Source organism: Coturnix japonica, chromosome Z (assembly GCF_001577835.2).
Source record: "Coturnix japonica isolate 7356 chromosome Z, Coturnix japonica 2.1, whole genome shotgun sequence".
Lineage (NCBI taxonomy): Eukaryota > Metazoa > Chordata > Aves > Galliformes > Phasianidae > Coturnix > Coturnix japonica.
In genome coordinates this window covers 13,767,839-13,789,373 of record NC_029547.1, presented here as the reverse complement: position 1 = coordinate 13,789,373, position 21,535 = coordinate 13,767,839, and the positions used below count along the sequence as shown (strand labels likewise).

Here is a 21,535-nt window from a genome sequence, read left to right as displayed (position 1 = left end):
CTTCCAGGCACAGTGTCCATGGCATGGAACCTGTGCATGTTATAGCATTACTCGTAGCTGCCTTTACCTGCCAGATAGATTGCAAATAATAGTTAGAACATTTTTTCATTATCACCTTAAAAATATACGTATATATGGGATACATATATGAACCCCTCACAAACTACTAAATGTCTTCACTTGCAGCTAGTGGAGATTTTGGTCAGGTTTTGCTATTTTGGTTGTATGAGACCTTCAGAAGGGCAGATGTAGTCATACAAGTAATTGTCTGTTAATTATATGTCTTGTCCTTCTGAGAAAAAAAAATGTAATGTCATGAATGTTGCAAAAGTTTCTGTATGCTGAACTGCAGTTAAAAACAAAGAAAATAGAATGTTTGGCAGTTAGATTCCAAGCGTATGATGTAATTTTTAAGGCCTAGTCTGAAATAACAGAAAAGAGCCAAGCATGCCACTGAATAGAGATTGTACCTGTCTAGTAAAGAGTTTGCTGACTTCTTGGTGCAAATAAGCTGCACAGAAAAACCCTGCTAATTCTAACTCATTCTGAGACAAGTATAAAGAAATAATTTGCTTTGTTTTCAGTCCTGGACGTTCTCCTGCCTGCTGTGACAATGAGATAATTATGATGAACCATGTCTACAAAGAAAGGTTCCCAAAGGTAATGAATTATGCTTAAGATATGCAGTATCTAAATTGATAGGCAACTTAGGTTTTAAGTAAATTATGTTTTTGTTATGGAAACTAATGATCCAAGCCTATAATGTCTTTCACGAAGCATTACCAAGTTCTTATTACAAAGATAAGATCACAATAAAGAAAATCCTTGCTGAGAACTGGACATTCATTTGACAAAGCTGCTGAACTGGTTTTGAAATTAATCATGCTGGTAATATATTCTGCTGATTGGAAAGAAACAATAGCATTCACTTTCAATGGGTGGTGCTTATGAGGAGTTAGTGTATACTGAATTAATTAACAGAACCAATTTTGTGCAGAATCTGTTGATAAACCTGCAAACTTCTGTACCATCTCCCCTTTTTCCCCAATGGTTGTCTTACATACTTTTTCAGTGGTGAAGATCAGCACAAAGTTGCCATGAGTTTAATTCTGAGATACCAACTCAGGATATGTTTCTGTCTTACTGAGGAATCTGAGACAAACATGAGTGCCACGTGTTGCTAGGGGCACTGTACTCGCAGTTGATCCTAGAATTTACATGATTCCTGGAAAATAAAGTACAAGTTAAACTGGTTCCCCAAAGTGCCTAAAAGTAATAATTAAAGGCAATCTTTATATTTCTTTATACAAAGCTTTTACTTTTCTGTACTGGTAGCTGGGTGTAATTGGTCTGTCACTGTCTATTTTCTTGCTTTTTTCTTGAGTCATTTCACGTATCAAGCCTAGGTAACTTCTTAAATACTGCAGAAATGTTGTAAAACCAGAAGTAATTTTTGAAGTTGTGAGGCTGATTTAATATATCGTGTATACATTTGCATATAGGCCACAGCCCAGATGGAAGAAAGGCTTCAGGACATTATAACAAATCACTCTCCAGAAAACGTCCTTCCGCTGGCAGATGGTGTACTCAGTTTTACCCACCATCAGATCACAGAACTGGCTCGAGATTGCTTGGATAAATCCCACCAGGGCCTCATCACATCTCGATACTTCCTTGAATTACAACAGAAATTAGACAAATTGCTACAGGAGGTATGAGCTGTTATGTTTGGTAGTAAAATGATTTTAATATGTTTGCAGTTTGAAATAATTATGACTGTTGCACTCAAATAATTTGTCAAAGAGATATTCATGGCAATTTTAGTCTGTGTAATGTCCACTACAAGGACCAAAAGACATTCCTAATGTAGTCTGTGATAACTGGATAGTAAAGATTCAGAAACAGCAGCATTTTTTCGATGCAGTACGCATTATAAATTGCTTAAGCCCTAAGTGAGGAAACTTGCTATTCCACTTGCTGTGGATAAATGAAGAAATATATACCATTTCCACTCTTTCCACTTTATCAAACATACTAATTGCCTGCTGTGTTGACAAAGAAGGCAACGGCCCGTGTTTCAGTAGTTGGAGGTTATTATTTAATTCTTTAAGTATTCTAAACTTCCCCCCCCCCCTTTAATAATTAAAGTGTTTATTAGCAGAAAATCAGTTCTGAAAGCACTGAAACTTCTGTAGAATAGTCTGGTAAATTAATTAACAAAAGCATGCAGCTTATTAAAGAAAATATGTTGCACTGTAAGTCAATAAAGTTTATGTATACATCGTTTTTAAAACAAATGAGAACATTAAATGGTGTAACTGTTCATGTGAGAGTTGATAGTATATTAGGAACCAAAGTTAATGTGATAGACCAGCAGATTTGATAGACTTGAAGTTTTCCCAGTTACATGTTCAAGTATTGTGCCTTGTTAATTTAGTTTCTTCTTCAACAAGGGAGAAATCTCTAACATTTTGATTGGTTTTGTTGTTGTTTTTGTTGTTTTTTCCTGTGCTGATTTTTTTTTTTTTTTTTTTTTTAACTTCTGTTCAATAAATTTACTTCCAGTTAATTTCTGCTATTGTACTTTAAACTTCTTTTCATAAAACAGGACTAAAGTTAAGGCACACTGAAGTATGTCTGGATTATTGAAGCCCTGTTCTTTAATCAGGGAAAATAAGAACCTCTCAGTAATGTAATTCAGCAGTAGGAAAGCCTGCTTATCTCCTCAGCTCTGCTACAGGCACTCTGTTGTGATTTGGATTCATGCGTCACATTTGTTGTCAATTACCAGCTATGATGTTCAGTAGAAAGCTGCATCTCCTACTGCTACTTACTTTGTTTACTGTGTATAACCAGAGGAAGACTCTTTTAGTGCTTGAGTAGTTTGATTCATCTCTCACCTTTGTAAATTTAAGGTTGAGGTTATGCATATCAGTGTCCTTTCCTGCTTCATCCGTCTTTAATGTCATATGTACTGAATCTTTTGTTCAGGTATGCAACCAAGTGTTCACAAAACTATACAAAGTTGCTTTTAATTCTGCTGGCGATCAGAACAGGCAGGCATTTTGTTTACGAGAGAGTTCTTTTGGGGCTTGGTTGGTAGTGTGCGGAATACAGATGCTTTTGTCCGACTGAGGTACTTCTGAAACCCGTTACAGAATGCTAGATGGTGTTTGTGCTTTTTTTCTTTTTTTTTAAAGTTACATTTTTTAAACCTCTTAGATTTATTTATTTTCCAGCTACTTTGCATATTTTTAAATTACAGTGTTGGGAGAGCAGCTTGTAGCATCATATTTTTGCAGGATTTTTAACTAAACAAATAAAATTAATGATCTATTTTATACGAAAAGTGCTTGGTTGTCCATATTAATCTCATTTAAAATGCTAGTTTCTTAGTTCTGTTTCAGTTCTCTTGGCAATTCTGTACAAACAAAAGATGAGGAAAAAAATTGGTTTAGAATATTCAGAACATAGAAATACTTTGTGTATTTGGGAGGCTAACAGTTGTTTTATTGAGGAGGAGGACCATACGGCCTCTCTGCGTTCATTAGTATCCTTCTTTGTGCCTTTAGTTCTTGATGGAGAAAATTTAAAATAAATGTAAAATGTAGCTTAGCCCATTACACAAATAATTTTTAAACCTTCCAGAATTTTCTCTGTATTCTTTGTAACAATTTACACTCATGGTCATCGCCTTCATAGAAGTTGATTGTTCGTTGTCTTTCTTTCTGCATGTACCAGCATGTGGCCTCTCTCTGCAGGAATTAGTATAGACTGTAGATATAGTACACAATTATTTGACTAGGAGTTGTGAACATAGGAAATTATGACTAATTTGACATGAATGTTGCTTATGTTCGTATTACTTGTTTCATTTTTCATCTCTTCCTACAGCTGTTAGTAAACTAGGAGACAAACGTGCATATATATTTTGTATTGAATCATAATCCTTTTGCAAAACTGACAGTGGTAATGCTATGTGATTTAAAAAAAGAAAATTAAAAAGGCAGAAATCATGTCCATTTTTAACAGTTTAACTTAGTTGTTACAGTGTTAGAACTGTAGAGATGTATTACTCCAATACGATATTTTATAATGTTGATAATCTTGCTATTTTTAGTATTGTCTTGAAAATGATATACTGTTGCCTTAATTTCATGTTTCAGAACCTACAAGTTTGTCTGAAATAAGCATTCATGAGTTGTACACAAAATGCAGTTTGTTTTAGTATTCCTTTGTGTTCATGCTCTAGGCTCAGGAGCGATCAGAGAGTGAAGAACTGGCGTATATCAAGCAACTAGTCAGAAAAATCCTCATAGTTATTGCTCGTCCTGCTCGTTTACTGGAATGCCTGGTAAGGTGATGTGACCATATCTAGATTTTCTTCCTTGCTACTATAGGAAGTTTCCAGGATTAGAATTCAGTTTCCTGTGCAGTAATTTTTTCTATTATCAAACAGCTGGGCAAGACTTCATTGTTGGTGGGATCTTTTTTACTTCTATTTCAGAAACAAGATACTAGTGGAGACCTCCTGCAGTTGTGTTTGGTTCCCTGCTATAGCAAATATGTTGCAATTAAATCCCTTCCATAAATTTAGGAAGCTCCGGTTAAAAATGAGTTTGGTTTTTTCTGTTGTTTTGTTTGACTTCATTACTCTCTTGGGAAGACATTTCCGGAATTGTAATTGGTTGGTGATTTTCCCATTGTTCTTCTTCATGTAAGTTTTATAACTTTGTTGTGCTGAACAGTTGCCAGGGCTGTCTGCACCTTGCAGTCCACTCTGCAGTATCATCTCTGAGAGGAAATGTTAGGGACCTGGATACACGGGTAGCCTTATTTATTCTCAGAAGAAACAAAGGAGTTAACTTACGCATGGGCATAGCATGGGCGTTACCATATTGGGCTAGCTTGTGTCAGGCCACCTAGGCATGCATCTGCTTCACTTGCCCCTGCTTTGAGAACTGGAGAGGCTCAGGTGCAGGAAGTTGTTCCTACAGACAGAGCCAACATGCTTCAGTTGTTCAGTGGAAGTAATAAATGCTCACAGAACACAGTGTGCTCAAGAGGATGGTGTAGACACCCAAATACCATATAAGAGCCAGCCTGAATCCAACAAGCTTGGCAGGGAGCCTGAGCTGACTTTGTTGAGCTTCTGTGCTTGCCAATACCAGGATCGCGGTGTTGACGCTGCAAGCAGCTATTTGAAGCTGGCAAGGCTCTGTGTATGTGGGAGCCACTAACCTGCTGCTAGACTCAAGTTATGCCTGAAAGTGTCATAACTGCGTTTGCATGCCACTGAATCTGAACTAGTCAGTCTTTCCAACCTGATGTTGGCTCTGTGCTGTGTTTCTTCATCTGTGGCACAGTTAATCCACAACCTAGATTGTTCTGTCTGCTGTGGGCATTTTGAGAGATGACCGTTTTGTTTTGGAAACACTGTGTCTCAGTGTTCCCAGTTGCAGTTTGTTCATGACTTGTAGTTCAGCAGAAATCTAAAATGCAGTGTCTGATCTGAAGCAGCATAAATGATGTGAAAATGATGACAAATTCTAATGAAGAGGATGTGTTAGTAGGCACTGAATCCAGGTTTGCGTTGTGTCTTCACTGTGTCCCCTGAAATGTTAATTCATTGCTCATTTATCACAGTTCACCTAATCCTTCTCCAGCCCTGTGCACAATTTCTGATACAATGCCTTGTTTCTTTCTGGTGCTTGACATCTATATTGCATGTTCATAACTGCTCTTAAATACATGCTGTGGGCTGACAGACAGAGGCGTCTTTGTAGCACTTCATCCTTTCATATGCTCTCTTTCTCCCATCCACTCCTGTTCTTAGTCTTATCTTTTAATTTGGTTCTTTCCTGGTGACCCATTTGGCTCCCAGTTTGCTCCCTGTAAATACTAGTTTTATAGCTAGCAAGGCTAAATCTACATTCCCTTGGCCTTATGACTTTGGGATTTTGTTCCAGCCTATCACAGTTGTACTGGAACTGCTATGTATGCCATATTTTTCCTTTTGCTGTGCCTGTTGATGTGAGTAGATGGACAGTATTTTTCATTTCTCTCAGGAAATGAAATTTTGCTCCCAGTTCTAGTGCTTAGTTGCTTCCAGCTGTATAGATTTTCATAGCAGCAATGGCAGAGAAAGCTGGCACAGCTTGTTTGGAGTGTTCTTACTTGGAGTCTGTAGGAGATTTAAGCTGGAACATAATAACTCTCCAAACAGTACATTTCTTCAGAGGCAAGCGGCTTGAAGAAATCCAGGCAGACTATCGCAAGACCCACATTTCTTACACAAGATGTTAACCCTACCAGTTAAAAGTCAGTGGAATCATTTAATCTTGCAAAAACAATATTGTTGCTTTTCCGTAGCTTCTCTCTGGAAACTTTTAAATAACATTGGCTGATATTTCAAAAAGTCTGTCTGAAATAAATAATGGATGTGGCAATTTCAGCCTCTGTAAGAACTTCCATAGAATTATTGAAAAAAAAAAGAACACACTCATCAGGATAAGTTTTATATACTGTGTAGCAAAGTAATCAGTTTTCTTCCATCTTTTTAGCTAGCTTTTAGCTCAGGTGCTGGTGGTATGTGTGTTCCTGTTTATATTTACATGTTAATCATATGTGTGAAGGGTTTTTTTTTTAGTTCCATGTGCCAGGAGCTACTGCTCAGTGTTGAGAGATGTTCTCCATTTGCAGTTACTTCAGTACTTGAAGAATGAAAGACAAAAGTTAGAAGTCAAGATGAGGAAATAAATTTCTTATTTCTAGTGTTTACATGTGTGTATGTACATATACATGCTTGTCTGCATTATATAGTGTATATATATAAAGTTGCATTTATATGCATTATATATGTCATATATGCATTAAAGGTAACTATTTTGAAATCACCTTATTACCAAATGATAAGCACATATACTACTACTGCTGTTCATGAGAAGGTAGTTAAGTCTGGGCACATATGCTCACATTGTTGTTCCTCAGTACCAGTGAGTAAGGTGTAAGAGCTTCAGCTGGAGTTAATGTGTCATATGGGAAGAGTAAGGCTAAAACAGCATGTAACACCTCCTTACACAGTCTTGATATGTAGGCAAGTTGGCAGTCTCCAAAAATTTTGAGCTAAGTGAAAAGTAGGTTGGAGATTAAAAAAAAAATTTAAAAAAATCTCAGAAAATCTGGTTAATTTCATCCTGGTGCATTTAGTTTACGTGGCAGCATTTTTGGAAGCTAGAATAGCTTTATGAGAGCAGAGCTGAGCACTGCCCCTGTCCAAGCAGAGCCAGATCCAGCTGATCAAGAAGGTGACTGGAGCCATGAGTGATCCTGGTTGTTCTCTGGGAAAGCAGGCTTAAGTAAGGGGAAAACTGCTGTGCTACAGCATCTGGAAGGGGGGAGTGTGAAAGTGTGAGAGAAATAGCCCTGCAGTCACTAAGGTCAGTGTTTCTAGAAGGAGGGCAGGTGCTGCATGTGCTGAGCAGAAGTTCACTGCAGCCTAGGAGAGGCCCATGGTGGAGCAGACTGTCCTCTCTGATTTTAGTTTGCTTTTATTTCTCTCAGTTCAAAATGAATTAAATTAATCTTTCCCAAGACAAACCTTTTTTTTATCTGTGATGGTAATTGCTGATCTCCTAGTGCTCATTGCATCCCACAAGTATTTTTCATTATACTTTCTCCTCATCCTCCTGCGAGAGCAGCTTGGTGGACAGCTGGTGGCTAACAAAGGTTGTTCCACCACAGTGGCTGGAAAAAAATTCTTAGTTGCTCTCTCTGTATTAATCATTGTACCTGTTGTGGTTGATGGCCAGTAGGAACATCTTGAAGAATGTGATGTCTGTATGAGTGAAGTTTTGGTATACATAGATGCACGCTGAATAAATATGGAAAGATAACAGAAGGTTATTAAAAAGAGTAAAAATACCCTATTGGTAATCTTTCTTGTTCTATTAAATGCTTTTCTAATTTTATCTTCTGTTAAAGTCGTGAAATAAATATGTTTCTAAGGGACTTGTGAGATACGAAAGGATTTTTTCTCTTACTCTTGGAGGGCATGCCTTTTACATCTGGAATAAATTATAGTAGTAATATAGCTGGCTCCCAAAGGGTTTCATTTCTAGTTTTGAAACAATTGGATCAATGAAGCTCAAATATTGTTTTCAGTAGCTTACAGTGACTTCATTCTAGAGTCAAGGATGTATTTAATTATATTTTCCTTAAAACACTGTACAGTTATATTCATTTAAAATACTTCAGAATTTCATTTAGAAGTGGAGAGCAGCATATTTACATAGTTTAGTTCAGTATTAGATTTTTGTATGCAAGCAACTGTAGGGAGACTTATGTCTTATGTCTTTAAGTCTTATGTGAAATCTTGTCACTGAATAATGTGTCATTTCACAGAATACTGTGGGGAGTTTTGGTGGCAAGTAACTTCCTATTATAAAAGTACATGATGCAAAATTGCATGGCTTACAGCATATTACATTGTAGAGAAATCGTTATAGAAGTATAGGCTACTAATACTAGAGTAATAAGGTATGTTTTTAATATTATTATTTAATAATGGAAATATTTGTGATAAATACAGCTAAGAAAGTATTATATTATTGTTCTATTATATTAGGTTCTAATACTTCAGTTTCTGCAGGCAGAATGATAGTTACTCTTTTTCTTTTAGGAATTTGATCCAGAAGAGTTTTACTATCTTTTGGAAGCAGCTGAAGGCCATGCTAAAGAGGGACAAGGCATTAAAACAGACATTCCCCGCTACATTATTAGTCAGCTGGGCTTAAATAAAGATCCTCTGGAAGGTAAGTGCATCTCCTGGTCCAGCTATGAACATCCAGATGCTTCCTTCCCAATGTATCTGATTGTTGCGATACTCTGATTGTGCCTCAAGGAATCAAAATAGAAATGAAAGTGGAGCAAAAAAGCATTCACTAACCCACAGGTTCTGGCACAAGCTTAAAGGCATTATAAAGGCCATCTGAGACTTTCTGCTATTAATACCATTTACGGATGGCATTATATCAGTGAAACTCATCTTTTTACATTCAGGCAATGTAACTTCCTAATTTTAACTCTAGCTTAAATTTACAGCTTTAATTTGGTATCTACTATTATCCATCTGTAGGTGCAACTGAAACTGGACTGATTTGTAATTTGCCTTCCACTGCTTCTGGCTTCCTACACCATGTTCTCCCTGAAAAGGAGAGTTTCCTATGGAAACTGAAGATTTCTTTTTCTGAGCAACCTATGTGTGAATAATTAGGACTTAAATAGGGGGAAGTTGACTGTTTTCCTGTAAAATTATTATTATTACTTTTTTCTTGTCTGATTCTTGTTTTAAGAATAGTGTTGGTAAAACTAAAATTACTTATCTCCTCAGCAGACCATTTTCTCTTTCATACTCAAATCGGATTCTATTAGTAAGGAAAAGTGGAAATTGGGTTCACTGCATTCTGTGTTAGTCCCACAGTTTGGAGTTCAACAAAAGTGCTGTCCTGGGAAATGGATCAAACTAGTGCCATTTTGTTTGTCTTTTGTGTTATGAACAAGGGAGATCTCTAGGAGGGGACTTGATAACACAAAATTATGTTTCTGGTATGTAAAGGGAGCTAATGTGCAGGAAGATGACCAATTTCATACGTGGTCTGGTAGTGACAGGACAAGGAGGTGAGACATTAGGAAGACATTCTTAACTCAGAGGGCAGCAAGGTGCAGAATAGGCTGCCCAGAGGAGCTGTGGTTGCTCTGTCTTTGGAGGTGTCCAAGTCCAGGATGCATTCTTGGGCAGCCTGAGCTGGTGAATGGTAACCTTTGTCATAGGGGTTTGGAATGAGATAATCTTTAGTATTCCTTCCAACCCAAGTCATCCTGTGATTCTGTGAAAACAATTGTGGTAAGATGAGATTGGCTTCTTTTCTTTTTTTTTTTTTTTTTTTTTTTTTTTTCCTTCAAGTCAGTCTTCATAATGAAAGATTATATTTTATTAACTCTAAGGAGCACTGTATGGTGTATTAAAATAAAATGTTTTTTTCTTCTGCTTAAGCAACACTGACAGATATTGTTATGAGTTTAGTTAGATGTAATTAAATTAATACTAAAAGATTAGAAAGTTAAAAGATAAATGGAAGTTGAGCTTACTAGTCCTCTTCCAGTCTTCTCAGAATAGAAGATCGATTTTGGTTTGAAATTGGTACCATTGCATAAAGGGACATATAATAAGCAAAAAATAAGAAGAATGGCACTGTGAGGTTTATGCCCTTGAATTAATCTTGTACGGAGAATTATTTTCAAGGTTTATGTGCTTTACTGTAAAACATGAAACAAGAAGATGAGAGAGCCTTTACTTTTCTGTGTCCAAAAATGAAAAATATAAAAAAAATTTAGATAGAAGAAAGATGAGCCAGAAAGCTTTGAAATAATTGTGTGTCGGTAACTGGCAATTAGAATAGTGGCTCCACGTAGAATTGTGTTTCTTTTAAGTGTTTACTTTATGTAAATGTTCATGGAAGGGATTTCACTTCTCTACAGAGAAAAATAACTGAAAGGTTTAGCCCCTTCCCTACTTGCCTCCTTTGTTTTATGCCATAGCAGTAGTATCCTTTCTTTGAGTGAAATGATGCATGCATTACCTGGGAGATAATGCCAGATAAATTTATACTTTACTGAAAGCTATACCACAACAGATTCATCACTTATCAGAGACTGGTGGCTGCATTTCTGAAGAGTTCCCTGGGGAGGAATTTCCCCCCCTGGTTTTTAAATTTCCATCTTTACCTTTTCTGAATCACGAGACTTCAGAAATGGTTTAAATCAATGAAAGAAAAAGGGCAGATGTTTAATGGTATTTAGATGAGTTTTAAAAATCTCTTCAGGCATTACAAAATTGTTCCATGGCTCTGTGTTTCGAAAGCTGACTCTTGGTTCCATTCCATTAATACCTACTGTTTATAAATAATATGTATTTCTCAGATAATGGATATTTTGCAAAAGTTCTGCTTAAAAATGGCCCATTTTAATTTGCTATTTATGAAAACAATCTCAGTTGAGAAGGCTGTCAAAGCATATTTTTCTTTCTTATGTAATTTTCACTCATACTATCAAGGTTTCATCAGCACTTTTATTATAAAACTCTCGTGTTCACAAAACTGAGTTTTGACAGAAAAATCTACTGCCTAGTTAGAATTTGGCCTATATTGTTTGAGCTTGGACTCTATTTTAAAATGTTTATTCTTATGGGATTTGATTCTTCCCTGTTTATTGTTTCATATTCAGATTTCTCTTTGAATCTAACTTCTATTAAACTTTAAAGATCTGTTTTGTTTTTGAAATTAAATTTTAAGTACTTCTGATTCTTACACTTCACAAATCTTGTGGTTTTTGTAGTGGTTAGATATGAGAGTTACTCTGTTTGTCTCCTGTCAAATAATTAACTAGGATTTCACTTCTAGAAATTGATTATTATATAGTAAAATCCAGCATATATATATTTATGTGAATATTAAGTTCGTTTTTTTATTCATAAGTTAACAGTATTGATGGTCAAATTGCACCTTCAAAGTTTCAGGTATTCTTTTATTTGATCCCCATCCCCATAATTACGATCAAGTAAATCTTTGGCTCTGCAGAGTGTATAATTAACTGTGTATATTAAAGTATTAAGTAATACTAAGTTTTCCAAGGTCTTTTAGCTGACAACTCTCCTGTTCAGCTTTTGTTACCCAGAGGAATTCTTAGTTCACGGGTCCCTGTAGAATGTAATAGAGTTAGGAATTCTACACCAGAGACAGATTGGGACAACCTGGTAAACTTGCTAGATCTGCCAAAATCTGAGCATTTCACATGGAAGTAGTCTGTATCAGCAACTCCATAAATGATAAGCTTTGAGAGGAAAAAAGAAAAAAAGGCTTTTAGCTGGTTCTGTTAGGATAATCAGTATTTATGTGTATAAGATGCACTTGGAATCCATATCTGCCTGAAATTAGAACCTTATTGTTCCAACTAGGAAGCCTTATCCTCAAAGATATGGTGCGAAGTTAACTCCCTGGTAGTCTAAGATTCTCGTGATTTTTAGAAAATTAATACTTGTATAACACACACAGACCACTGAATTCTTGCATCTCAGCAGCCATAATACTTACTGCTGTTTATTGGTACTTGGCTGTTCAAGATTACATAGATGATGAATAGCACACATTCATTTTTCAGATGGCATGAGTACTCCAAACATCCTAAAGTTATTTGGCAAGAACTACAGGTAGTACAGCTTGTTTACTAATGTTTCCAGAAAAGTGTCACTTCTCAGATTTTAGTTTGGTGCTTAATTTTATACTTACTGAGGTTTATAAAAGACTTTCTAATATTTGTTTATAGAAATAGCTCAACTAGCTAACTGTGACAGTGGGACAGCAGAAACTCTGGAAATGGATGAATCAATAACTGTAAGTTTTCTTCTTAAAATGCTGCTTATTCTGAATGTGAATGAAGGAAAAAGTTTGCTATTTTTCTTCTGGCATGGGTAAATTAATAGAATGGATTCTCAGGCTGTTGCAGGGACCAGCACTGTGCCACTCAGCAGACAGAAAGTACTAAAGCAATCTGTTTTCTGTGGTGCTGCAGTATTTGGCTTCCATGAGGCTATAGTATTCAAAACACGATGGCTGTTTTACTACAGTTTCCACCAGTGACTGTTTTATTTTTGTTTAATGTAATTATTTTTGTTCTCCAAGAATTTATGTACTTGTTTCTTAAAAATAAAGCATTTTAGAACTATTGCAAGAGAGACTGCTTACAGTGGCAACTAATGATCAGTTTGATAGAGTCTGAATATATTCATTCAAGACATGGGAAGGTAATAAGCATGTTGCCAAAAAACTTGTTTCAGAAAGCTGTGTTGCAGTCTGGAAGATTGTGCATTATTCTTTTGAATCTATGTTTGAAAATATTTCGCTACAATCATGGGTATCTTATGGTAAAAGTTGGTCAAACGCTTGCACAGGTTAGAGAGAAAAGGAAAAATGAGTTGCTAGAGATGATGTTCACTTTAATGGTCTGAGTATGGTGGTGGGTTTAAGTTCTGTCTGTTTAAAATTGTAATTTTAAAAAGTTAGTTCTTATACCTTGCACTTCAGTCAACAGTAAATGCGGTTCTAGCAATTTATTGTTCATTTTTAGTGCGAGCAGATAGAAAAAGTCAGTGCAATTTTGCAAGGATGCATAGGTACTTTACTGGCGTTTGTAACCATTAGAATTTAAAATACAGGCATGGGGTGTCTGTTTAGGTAGATTCAACATACTGCATCAAGGTCATTATTTTCTCCTGAACTGTCTTATCTTGAGAAGGTTTCTGTTGTGCTGGTAAAATACAGACCTGAGCATTATTTATTGGAAAGATACTGACAAATTGGAGAAAAATCAGAAAGAACAACTGAAATGCTGAAGAAAAGTTCTAATTTAGATGGAGAGTATATAGATGTAAGATTAACTCAGCAGTAGCTATGAAATTATAAGTCGGAAGGTATTTGTGTTGCACAAATGCAGACTCCACAGAGTTGAAGAAATGAAGTAAAAGGAAGAATAATGCACTGTCATAAAGGAATATAATTGGGTGAAATTATACAAGGAATGAAAAATACATGGTAAACATCTATAAATGTTTTGCCAAAATGGAATAAACATAAGATAGAAACAACACATGGAGAATGTAAAGAGGCGTAACTTGAAATAAAACACAGAAGGATTTAAAATAATGATAAGTATACAATAAGGAAGAATCCTGTAGTGACAAGCAAATGGCCTGAACAGTTCCATAAATTGTCTCTTCCTGCTCCTGCATAGTTCATTCTGTTACCATTTTCAATTCTTCTTAACATTGAACTGTTTCTCTAGTAAGCATTTCATTGAAGATCTTCCAAGCAGATCTACACCCAACCTTTACTATTACTGAAGTGCCTTGATAGGCATCACAGAACTTTTTGGAAATTTGGGGAGCATTTTGTATTTTGTAGGTTTGGAATAAGAAATTTAGGAGTCTGTATTAGTGTATGCACATGTGCGCCACACTTCCCATTCCTGCCATCAAGATTCATTAGGATTACAGCTAGAAAGAAAGTTGTACTGCATTCAGAATAACTCTGTTCTTGTGTAAAAGCTGGTGAAAGTGATACCATGACAGAACTATTGCATTTTTGTCTTCCCGTTTTTTTGGTTTTTTTTTTCCACTTCATGTATCTCTTTCCACAGTTCATACTAAATCATATCACTGTCCTAGCATTAGTCAGAAATGTACAAAATTTTACTTGAAGTTAGAAGAGCTCATCAGGTTCAGTTACTCCCAGGCTGATTCTGCCTGCACACTGGTGGAATCACTTTGACTCAAAACTCAAGGCAATGTCCAGCGAGTACCTCGTGCAGCTCCCAGAAGTTTAGACCTCCAGATAGGAGTTGCCAGTAATACCCTTTACCAGAAGCCATCACGCCTGTCTGCTGTAACCCTGACAAGGAGATGAGGGGATAGACAGCTCTGGTGTAACAGATACCTTTTGGGGTGAAGAGGCAGCTTTGCTTTGGGAGATCCTTGTGTCTTTAATTGAAATGGAGTCAACTGTTCGGGTCTTTCAGCTGGTTTGTTGGGGTGTGACAGACTAATAGCACTTGCTGTTCTGGTTAGTAAGTTAGTTTTTTCCTCCTAATTTGAAGAAAAGAAATACTGTACTGACTGTGTTCTTTCTCCTTTTTTACTTTGAAGAGCTCAAATACCTCACTACAGCTCCGGAGAAAACCTCGAGAAAGTGATTTTGAGACAATTAAACTGATTAGTAATGGAGCTTATGGGTGAGTAATGCATGTTACTGTAATAGCTTTTTCAGATTTTTGCATAACTTCTCATTATTTCATACTTCAGGGATGATTATGAGGTGGATTTTTTTTGCACTGTTGTTGCTTTCCTATTTTGTTGCTAATGCTTGAAGTTGACGAAAAAAACATTAATTTAAAGCCTTCTAGGCAGTAATGAAGTACTGTGTACTGCTGTAAGTTAAAATACTAAGTGCTCCACCAGGAGTGTTTTTAAAAAGCAGGTATAATATAATGGCAAAGATGAAATCTAAATGAAGTAAAAGGCAAGTTTTAAAGCACCTTTTAAATAATGGGAACAGCTTATGTTTAAGTAGATCTGAAACAGAATGGGATGTGGTCTTTAAGGGAGGCAAGCTGTTAAAAATGAGTGCTCATTTGACATAAGAATATTCAAAAAGTAGAAAAAAAAATCTGTAAGTAGGTCTGAACTGTGGGGTTGTTTTTTTTTTTTTCCCTTCTGTGTGGACTCTCCTATCTCAGACAGCTTTTAGGGAGCTGCTGTTACTTGGTGAGGAGCCCGTCACCAAATGAGGCAGTATTTCAGAACAACATTGATGGAAAGGGCTGTGCTGCTCCCCAGCAGAGGCCACATTACACTGGTTCTATCCTATGCTACCTCTTTTTGAGGACTCTGGAAGAGAAAGCCCACTGGAATTTTGCATGCTATTGTAACAGCCTCAGGATTATGGGCACAGTAAAGCCTCTCTCGAGCCATGTTTATTTAAAGATGGCCCTGAGGTCTGATGTGGCAGTTGATGTTTACTGCTTCTGATCATGACAGCATACGTAGAGGATCATGACAGCATACGTAGAGGCTATTTGCTTGTGACCAGACCTACTTACGTGGTCCAGCAAAAAGCCTGCAGGAGATAGCATAACTTGAATTAAAATTATGTGAATATCCAAATACAACTTTTCACAGTTCAGCCTCTTCACAATTCATTTTCTCAGAATTTCTCTGTAGGCGAACCTATTACTCTATGCCAGTTACTTCAAATTACCCCTAAATTTTAAAAGCCTTTCTTGCACTTAGCAGTTGTTTCTGCTCCCATCCTTAGCCGCATCCATTCTTCCTTCCCTTGGCAGATTCCTGATTCCTTCTTTTCCCCCTTTATCCAATTTCCTTCTTGTCTTACTGGAGAAGGAGAAGAAGAATGGTGTGGGGTATTGTTCATGTCAGAGAAATGGGTGTCTGAGTCAGTGGACCTGTGCAATTTCCCAGTAGTTTTAGATTAGTATGCAGCGGAGAAAGAAGGGAGTGGTGTCAAACAGGCATGCCCCAACTAGCAGTGTGAGGTTGACTGCCAGAAATCTGATGTGTAGTAGTCCTGTTGCTCCATAGCCTTTACAGCCACTAAGTCTCAAAGGGCTACTAAGAAATACAGACTTGGAGACAGGTAAAGATTCGTAAGGTGGAAAAGAGAGGGTGAAAAATACCCACTTTTTGTGGCACTTACAATAGAGACATGTAGAGCACATCTTCTCACGTTTGTGGCAGGGAAGATCTATTCTGATCTGTGTGAAGAGCTTTTTTAATGAATATAACAGGTAAAATAGTCATAGCAAATATAATATTATAATGTAATAATAATAATAATATAATATAATATTTGGTGAGACCCTGGTAAGTTGTTGAGGAAATGGAAAGCTGAGTGAGTGAGGGAAGAGAACTTGGAGTGAATCTGGATTATGTTGGGACTGTTACTGCTTTTATCAACCAGGAAGCATGCTATGACTGGTAATGCTATGAGTGGAAACTGACAATCGCGTCAACTTCAGTGGAGTGCTGTTGTTTCCATGCCTAAACAAACATCAAAGTGGATTTTTTGGGTCAGGATTTTTTGTTTAAATGATTCCTACAAGAAAAATAAAGAAAGAAGATAAGAAAGACAGTGAGGGTAAAACTGAAAAATGATTTAGAGCAAAAGGAATAGAAGCAGTGAACTGCTTGAGATTCTAAATGTGTATACTCAGCATTTTATAAAGTGAGATTAGCACCTAATCCCATGATGATGCTGGAAGGTTTGAGCTCAAAAACTCTTTCAAGAATTTTGGTGTGAAGTTCCCCATTGCGGTCAGACAGATAAAGAGGGACGGTATTATTAGAAGACTTTTAGTGGGTATCATGTTTATGTTGACATCATGCAGCTAGTGATTAATTTACTCAAATTGCCAGATTTAAAGAGGAACGTACAACTATTACCTGTATACTCTTAAACTCTACAAAATGGAGCACAATTAAGCAGCAGTGTCTGTTCCATCTGTGAATACAAAGCAGTAAATTGCCCAATGGGCATTTATTGCAGTTTACTACAAGTATAAGCAGCCAAAATAAAAGTTAGTGCTGTTATGCTACAAGGCTTTTTTCCCCACTTTCACATTTTTCTAGGCCATTAACTTTTTGAAATAACCTGAATGCATATGAATTCTGTCTGAACTTCATTGATTTAGTCTCCAAAATACATCAGTAGGCATCTTTTGTGCTCTGACTTATTTAGTATTCTATTGTAATACTTCGCTTATTTCAAGGAGGTAGTGGAGGGTTACATTCACAACCAATTTAAGAAGGAAAAAAAAAAAGAAGAGATGTGCATTCTGATGTCCTTTATTTTATTGTGGTGTTTTTGCCTTCATTAGGGAAACAGAAAGCTTTGCTTGGCAGGGTAATTTTTGGTCTTGGCATACTGTAGCAGAGATTTGTCAGATATGCTAAACTTGATGAGTTTAAATATCAAGTATTGGTTGGGTAAACTGATTTGTAGCGCAATTAAATGTCTGTGTAGTAGATTAGGTGTATCGGGCTGGGAATATACAAGAAGTTAAACAAGCTGTGTATCAGTAAACAAGTAGGACACCGGCCAAATCACTAATGGTTTCACAAGCTGTTTGTCAGACTCTTTTTCAGCCAGGCAAAACTTACCAAACTTCCCAGTTCTTCAGACTTTTACTGTAACTTTTGTTAGGTGTGCTGTAGGCAGCATTGCCTCCTTGCCCCCCAATAAATCTGATTTGGCGATGGATATCATGTGGGCGGGAGGTGGTGCAATTCTGTTTCTGGTCCTTCTGCTGGTGCTTCTGATCTTAACTATCTGTAAATTCTGCCGTAATGCTATAACATGCATCATGGCCTCACAAATGGCTGCCTTGCACTGGAGATGATTCGGATCAAGCAGTACAGAATTTAGTAATCCCCTCTTAGTAAATTGCTTTTTAAAAAGAAGCATAGTTCTTGGTTAGTATCTTTAAGTAGTATTAAATAGCAAATGCAGCAAGTACACCTGTCTTTCCTCAAGGAGTTCAAGGTCCTTTGACAAATTCGAGAATCAGGTTAAAAGCAAGTGACACAGCAACATCAGCTGCAAGCACTGAATGTAGACTAAATTTTAAAATCTCTCTAAAAGTTACTGAAGATGTGTAAACTGAGGAGCTTATAAGCAGGAGGGAGACCATCTTCTCAAACAGGCAGGCAGTGAAAAGACCAGGGGAAACAATTATAAACTAAAAGAAGAGAGGTTTAGATTAGAGGGGAAATTCTTTACTCAGAGGGCAGTGAGACCCTGGCAGGCTGCACAGAGAAGCTGTGTGTGCCCCATCAACACATGCATAGCATTTATATTTATGCCTAGCTGAAGGTGCTGTAGAGATGCTTTCTCAAGGTGAATGGAAAATTTATGTTAGAGGCAGAAGGAGGCAGTGTTTGGACGGTCACAGAGTTTATTTATTTCTTTTATTTCTCTTGTAAATTAAATTTTACTTGCTATGATTAAATACACTATCAGTGAAATACAGAGCATTTGTGTACCTACTGAGATCAATGCAGTGAAATCAGAGGGTGTTCTAGAAATCCCATGGTGACATGTTCTGAAACCAGTAGGGCAAGGCAGGAAAGCAAATTCTTGATTTTGAAGCATAGGAGCTTGCAACAGTGCCTCTGTGGTTGTGCCTTTGCAGGCAAGGATGACATATGACTGCTGTTGAGTGGATGGACAGAGCAATCTCATGTTATGGATGGGTTGCTTTTGCATTAATGGAGTTCTCAGAATGACAGTTGTCTTTTCACTGGAAATCATGAGCTGGGTATTGCTGCTCAGTGCCAAGAAAATGAGAGTGAGAAATCGTGTTCTCTTAAAAGCACAAGTGAAACAAAGATAAACTTCTGTCTAATGCTTCCTGAATAGCATCTGACAAGTGAAGAAAAGAGCAACGGAGTGAAGTGAGCCTGTAGGGGAAAATAAAGGCTGAATTCAGTGCAGGAATGAGGAGAATGTAGCAGGAAAGAGCATCCGGGAAAGCAAAGGGAATCATACCATCCCAATCTGCTTCACGATTTAAAACAGAAGAATACTTCTAACCTTGCAAATTGGGGTTCAGAATGAACAAAGTTAATATAACAGAACTCATTATGGTTGTTCTCAGCTTTTTATCTGGAATTTCAGTGCCCTCAGTGTGTTGGCAGCTGTGTGCCTTAACCCTTAGCTTTCTGTTAGTTCAGTTAAGTTTCAGACCCAGGGAGGGGAGGCTTGTTTTTACTTTTCATTTTTGTTTGTTGTTGTTTTTGTTTGTTTTTAGTGCCCAAGTAACTTATATGTTCTTTCCCTCGTTGGGAACTTCTTGTCCTTGGGAAAGTTTCATTTTCTATTTATTAGTGACATCTCAGCAAATTCTTTCCAAGTATAGGAGTGTCAGTATGTTCAGGTTGCAGTTCCAATGATGTGCCTTGCAGGTTGCACTATTTAGCAAGGGAAGTGCATAGCTGTGAAATGAGACCATCCTGAAGGAAGATAGGTAAACTTTAGCAGAAGTCCTTTGCTTCCAGAGCATAGTTTCATTTGTAAAGCTGTTTGCTTCAGTTATTGTGTTACACAGAAGATGTGCATAACAATGCGCATTTTCTAACACTGAAGATCATTTAAAATCACTTTAATCAGTACAAATAGTGTATGCATGTATAAGCATGAGAAAGAGAGGTATGTTGCTCTTTTTTCTGAGGGTTTGTGGATAAAAGAATTTCGGTAGAAATTCAGAACATTGTCTCCCTGCAACTACAAGGCTAGAGTATCTAATTTAGAGCTGTGGGAATTGTAACCAGCATACCCAGATTTTTACTGGAATGAATAGTTCAAACTTACTGGTTCCTCATCTTTAAATGTGGTAGTGATTACAGATGCACGTGGTGGAAATTGTATTTAAGGCACCTGAAGAACTCACTTTTTTTACAAGCCAAAAATACATGAAGGAACCGAGATAGGAAAAGAATACATCTTATGACAAATGGGCAACAGCACCAAAAAAAAGAGGAAAAACAGAATGCAAAGGAAGGCTGTAGAGGACATGTGAAGAAAGAAATGAGTGTGCTGGGAGTGGAAGGAAGAGGCGTGTGAAGTCAGCAGGAAGGCATACTGAAGTTGAATAACTTGATCTTATTTGAGTTTGGGAGGGGCAAGAGAAGGCAAGACTTAGTAGGAGGCAGGTGCTAAGGGTGAGGTTCGTCTTGGATTTTGCCCAAGGTGTTTTTCCCCTGGTTTCATCATGATGTAATGTTTTTACCTGCCCCGTGCTCAGACTGTAGCTAGGGATTAAGGAAAACTTTTGGAATCTGTAAGAGAAACTCTCCTGTCTAGAAGAAACACTCAAAGCAGAGTAGAAAATGTTGCTTTTTTTCTGTGACTTTGGTAGCTGGGTAAAGATGGAGTCGTAAAAATAGTAAGGCAAGAATTACTTTTTGTGTTTAAATACTTGTATGCTGATTATTGCATGTTGTGGGGACAAGAAAATAAGTTTAAAAACTGCATTGCTGGGTGAGATGCTGTGAGTGTTGAATACTGTGAGGTTGATTTCAGGTAAAGCAGTTGTTTTCAAGGTTTGTCTTGAGGGATTTTGAGAAGTGCACTAGTTGTGTCCTCTGTGTTTTATGGCAAGATTATGCATTTTCCTGAGCCTTGAAAGTGAGGATGTTGTCCATCTGAGGTTTTCTTTTGCTTTGCTGCCCTTATCACCTTGGTCTTATCAAATCAAGCTTATGGGAAACTTTGTACCCAATAACTTAGTGAGATTTTGGTTGTTGAGATGCATCTTATTCCCACATTACCAGGTGATATATGTTATGTTTTAATTTGTATTACCTACTGGTGACCTACCCATGATATGTATCAGTGCTGATGTCAGGGTACTGTACTGAACAAGTACAGATGATACATTCTGCATCTACCAATGGGGGAGAGCCACATCACTGAGCAAACTTCTGAGCAACCTTCATGAGAAACCTATGACATGTTTTAAAATCCCCTGAACAGAGTCTTCAGTCAGATAATGATGACTCACTCTTACAGAATAAACATTTGTCAAAAATGATTTATAATATTCTGTCACAGCTGGCTTTCATCTATAATCCTTTGCTGATGGAAACTTCCAAAATCTGAGCTTTATATCCGTTGTGGGTGGACTGTCTGGTTTGTTTGTTACCAATTTGTGCACTAATTTGTGTTGACTGAAGTATCCTCATGTTGAAACATAACGAGATCTCAACGCATTCTGTTATGTTAAAGGTTCATCAACAATATTAGATGAGAAACAAGTCTTTTATGAAATACATATAAAATGTTTTGGGTAAATCTGCATGTCAAAAATGTATTTTAAAATACCTTTTAAATTTACTGCTTTTTAACTTTTT

At 37.0% G+C, this 21,535-nt stretch overlaps 1 protein-coding gene across 12 annotated transcripts in view; it reads left to right on the top strand.

Annotated features, from left to right (window-relative positions):
- The window catches only part of MAST4 (microtubule associated serine/threonine kinase family member 4), a 253,946-nt gene that overhangs the window by 207,508 nt on the left and 24,903 nt on the right, over nt 1-21,535 (top strand). For all 12 annotated transcript variants that reach the window (XM_015848586.2, XM_015848585.2, XM_015848583.2 and 9 more), the window contains 6 exons: nt 585-660; nt 1,503-1,712; nt 4,253-4,354; nt 8,681-8,813; nt 12,382-12,449; nt 14,756-14,841. In XM_015848586.2, the coding sequence (XP_015704072.1) occupies nt 585-660; nt 1,503-1,712; nt 4,253-4,354; nt 8,681-8,813; nt 12,382-12,449; nt 14,756-14,841 (675 nt within the window). The remainder of the gene's footprint in view (nt 1-584; nt 661-1,502; nt 1,713-4,252; nt 4,355-8,680; nt 8,814-12,381; nt 12,450-14,755; nt 14,842-21,535) is intronic.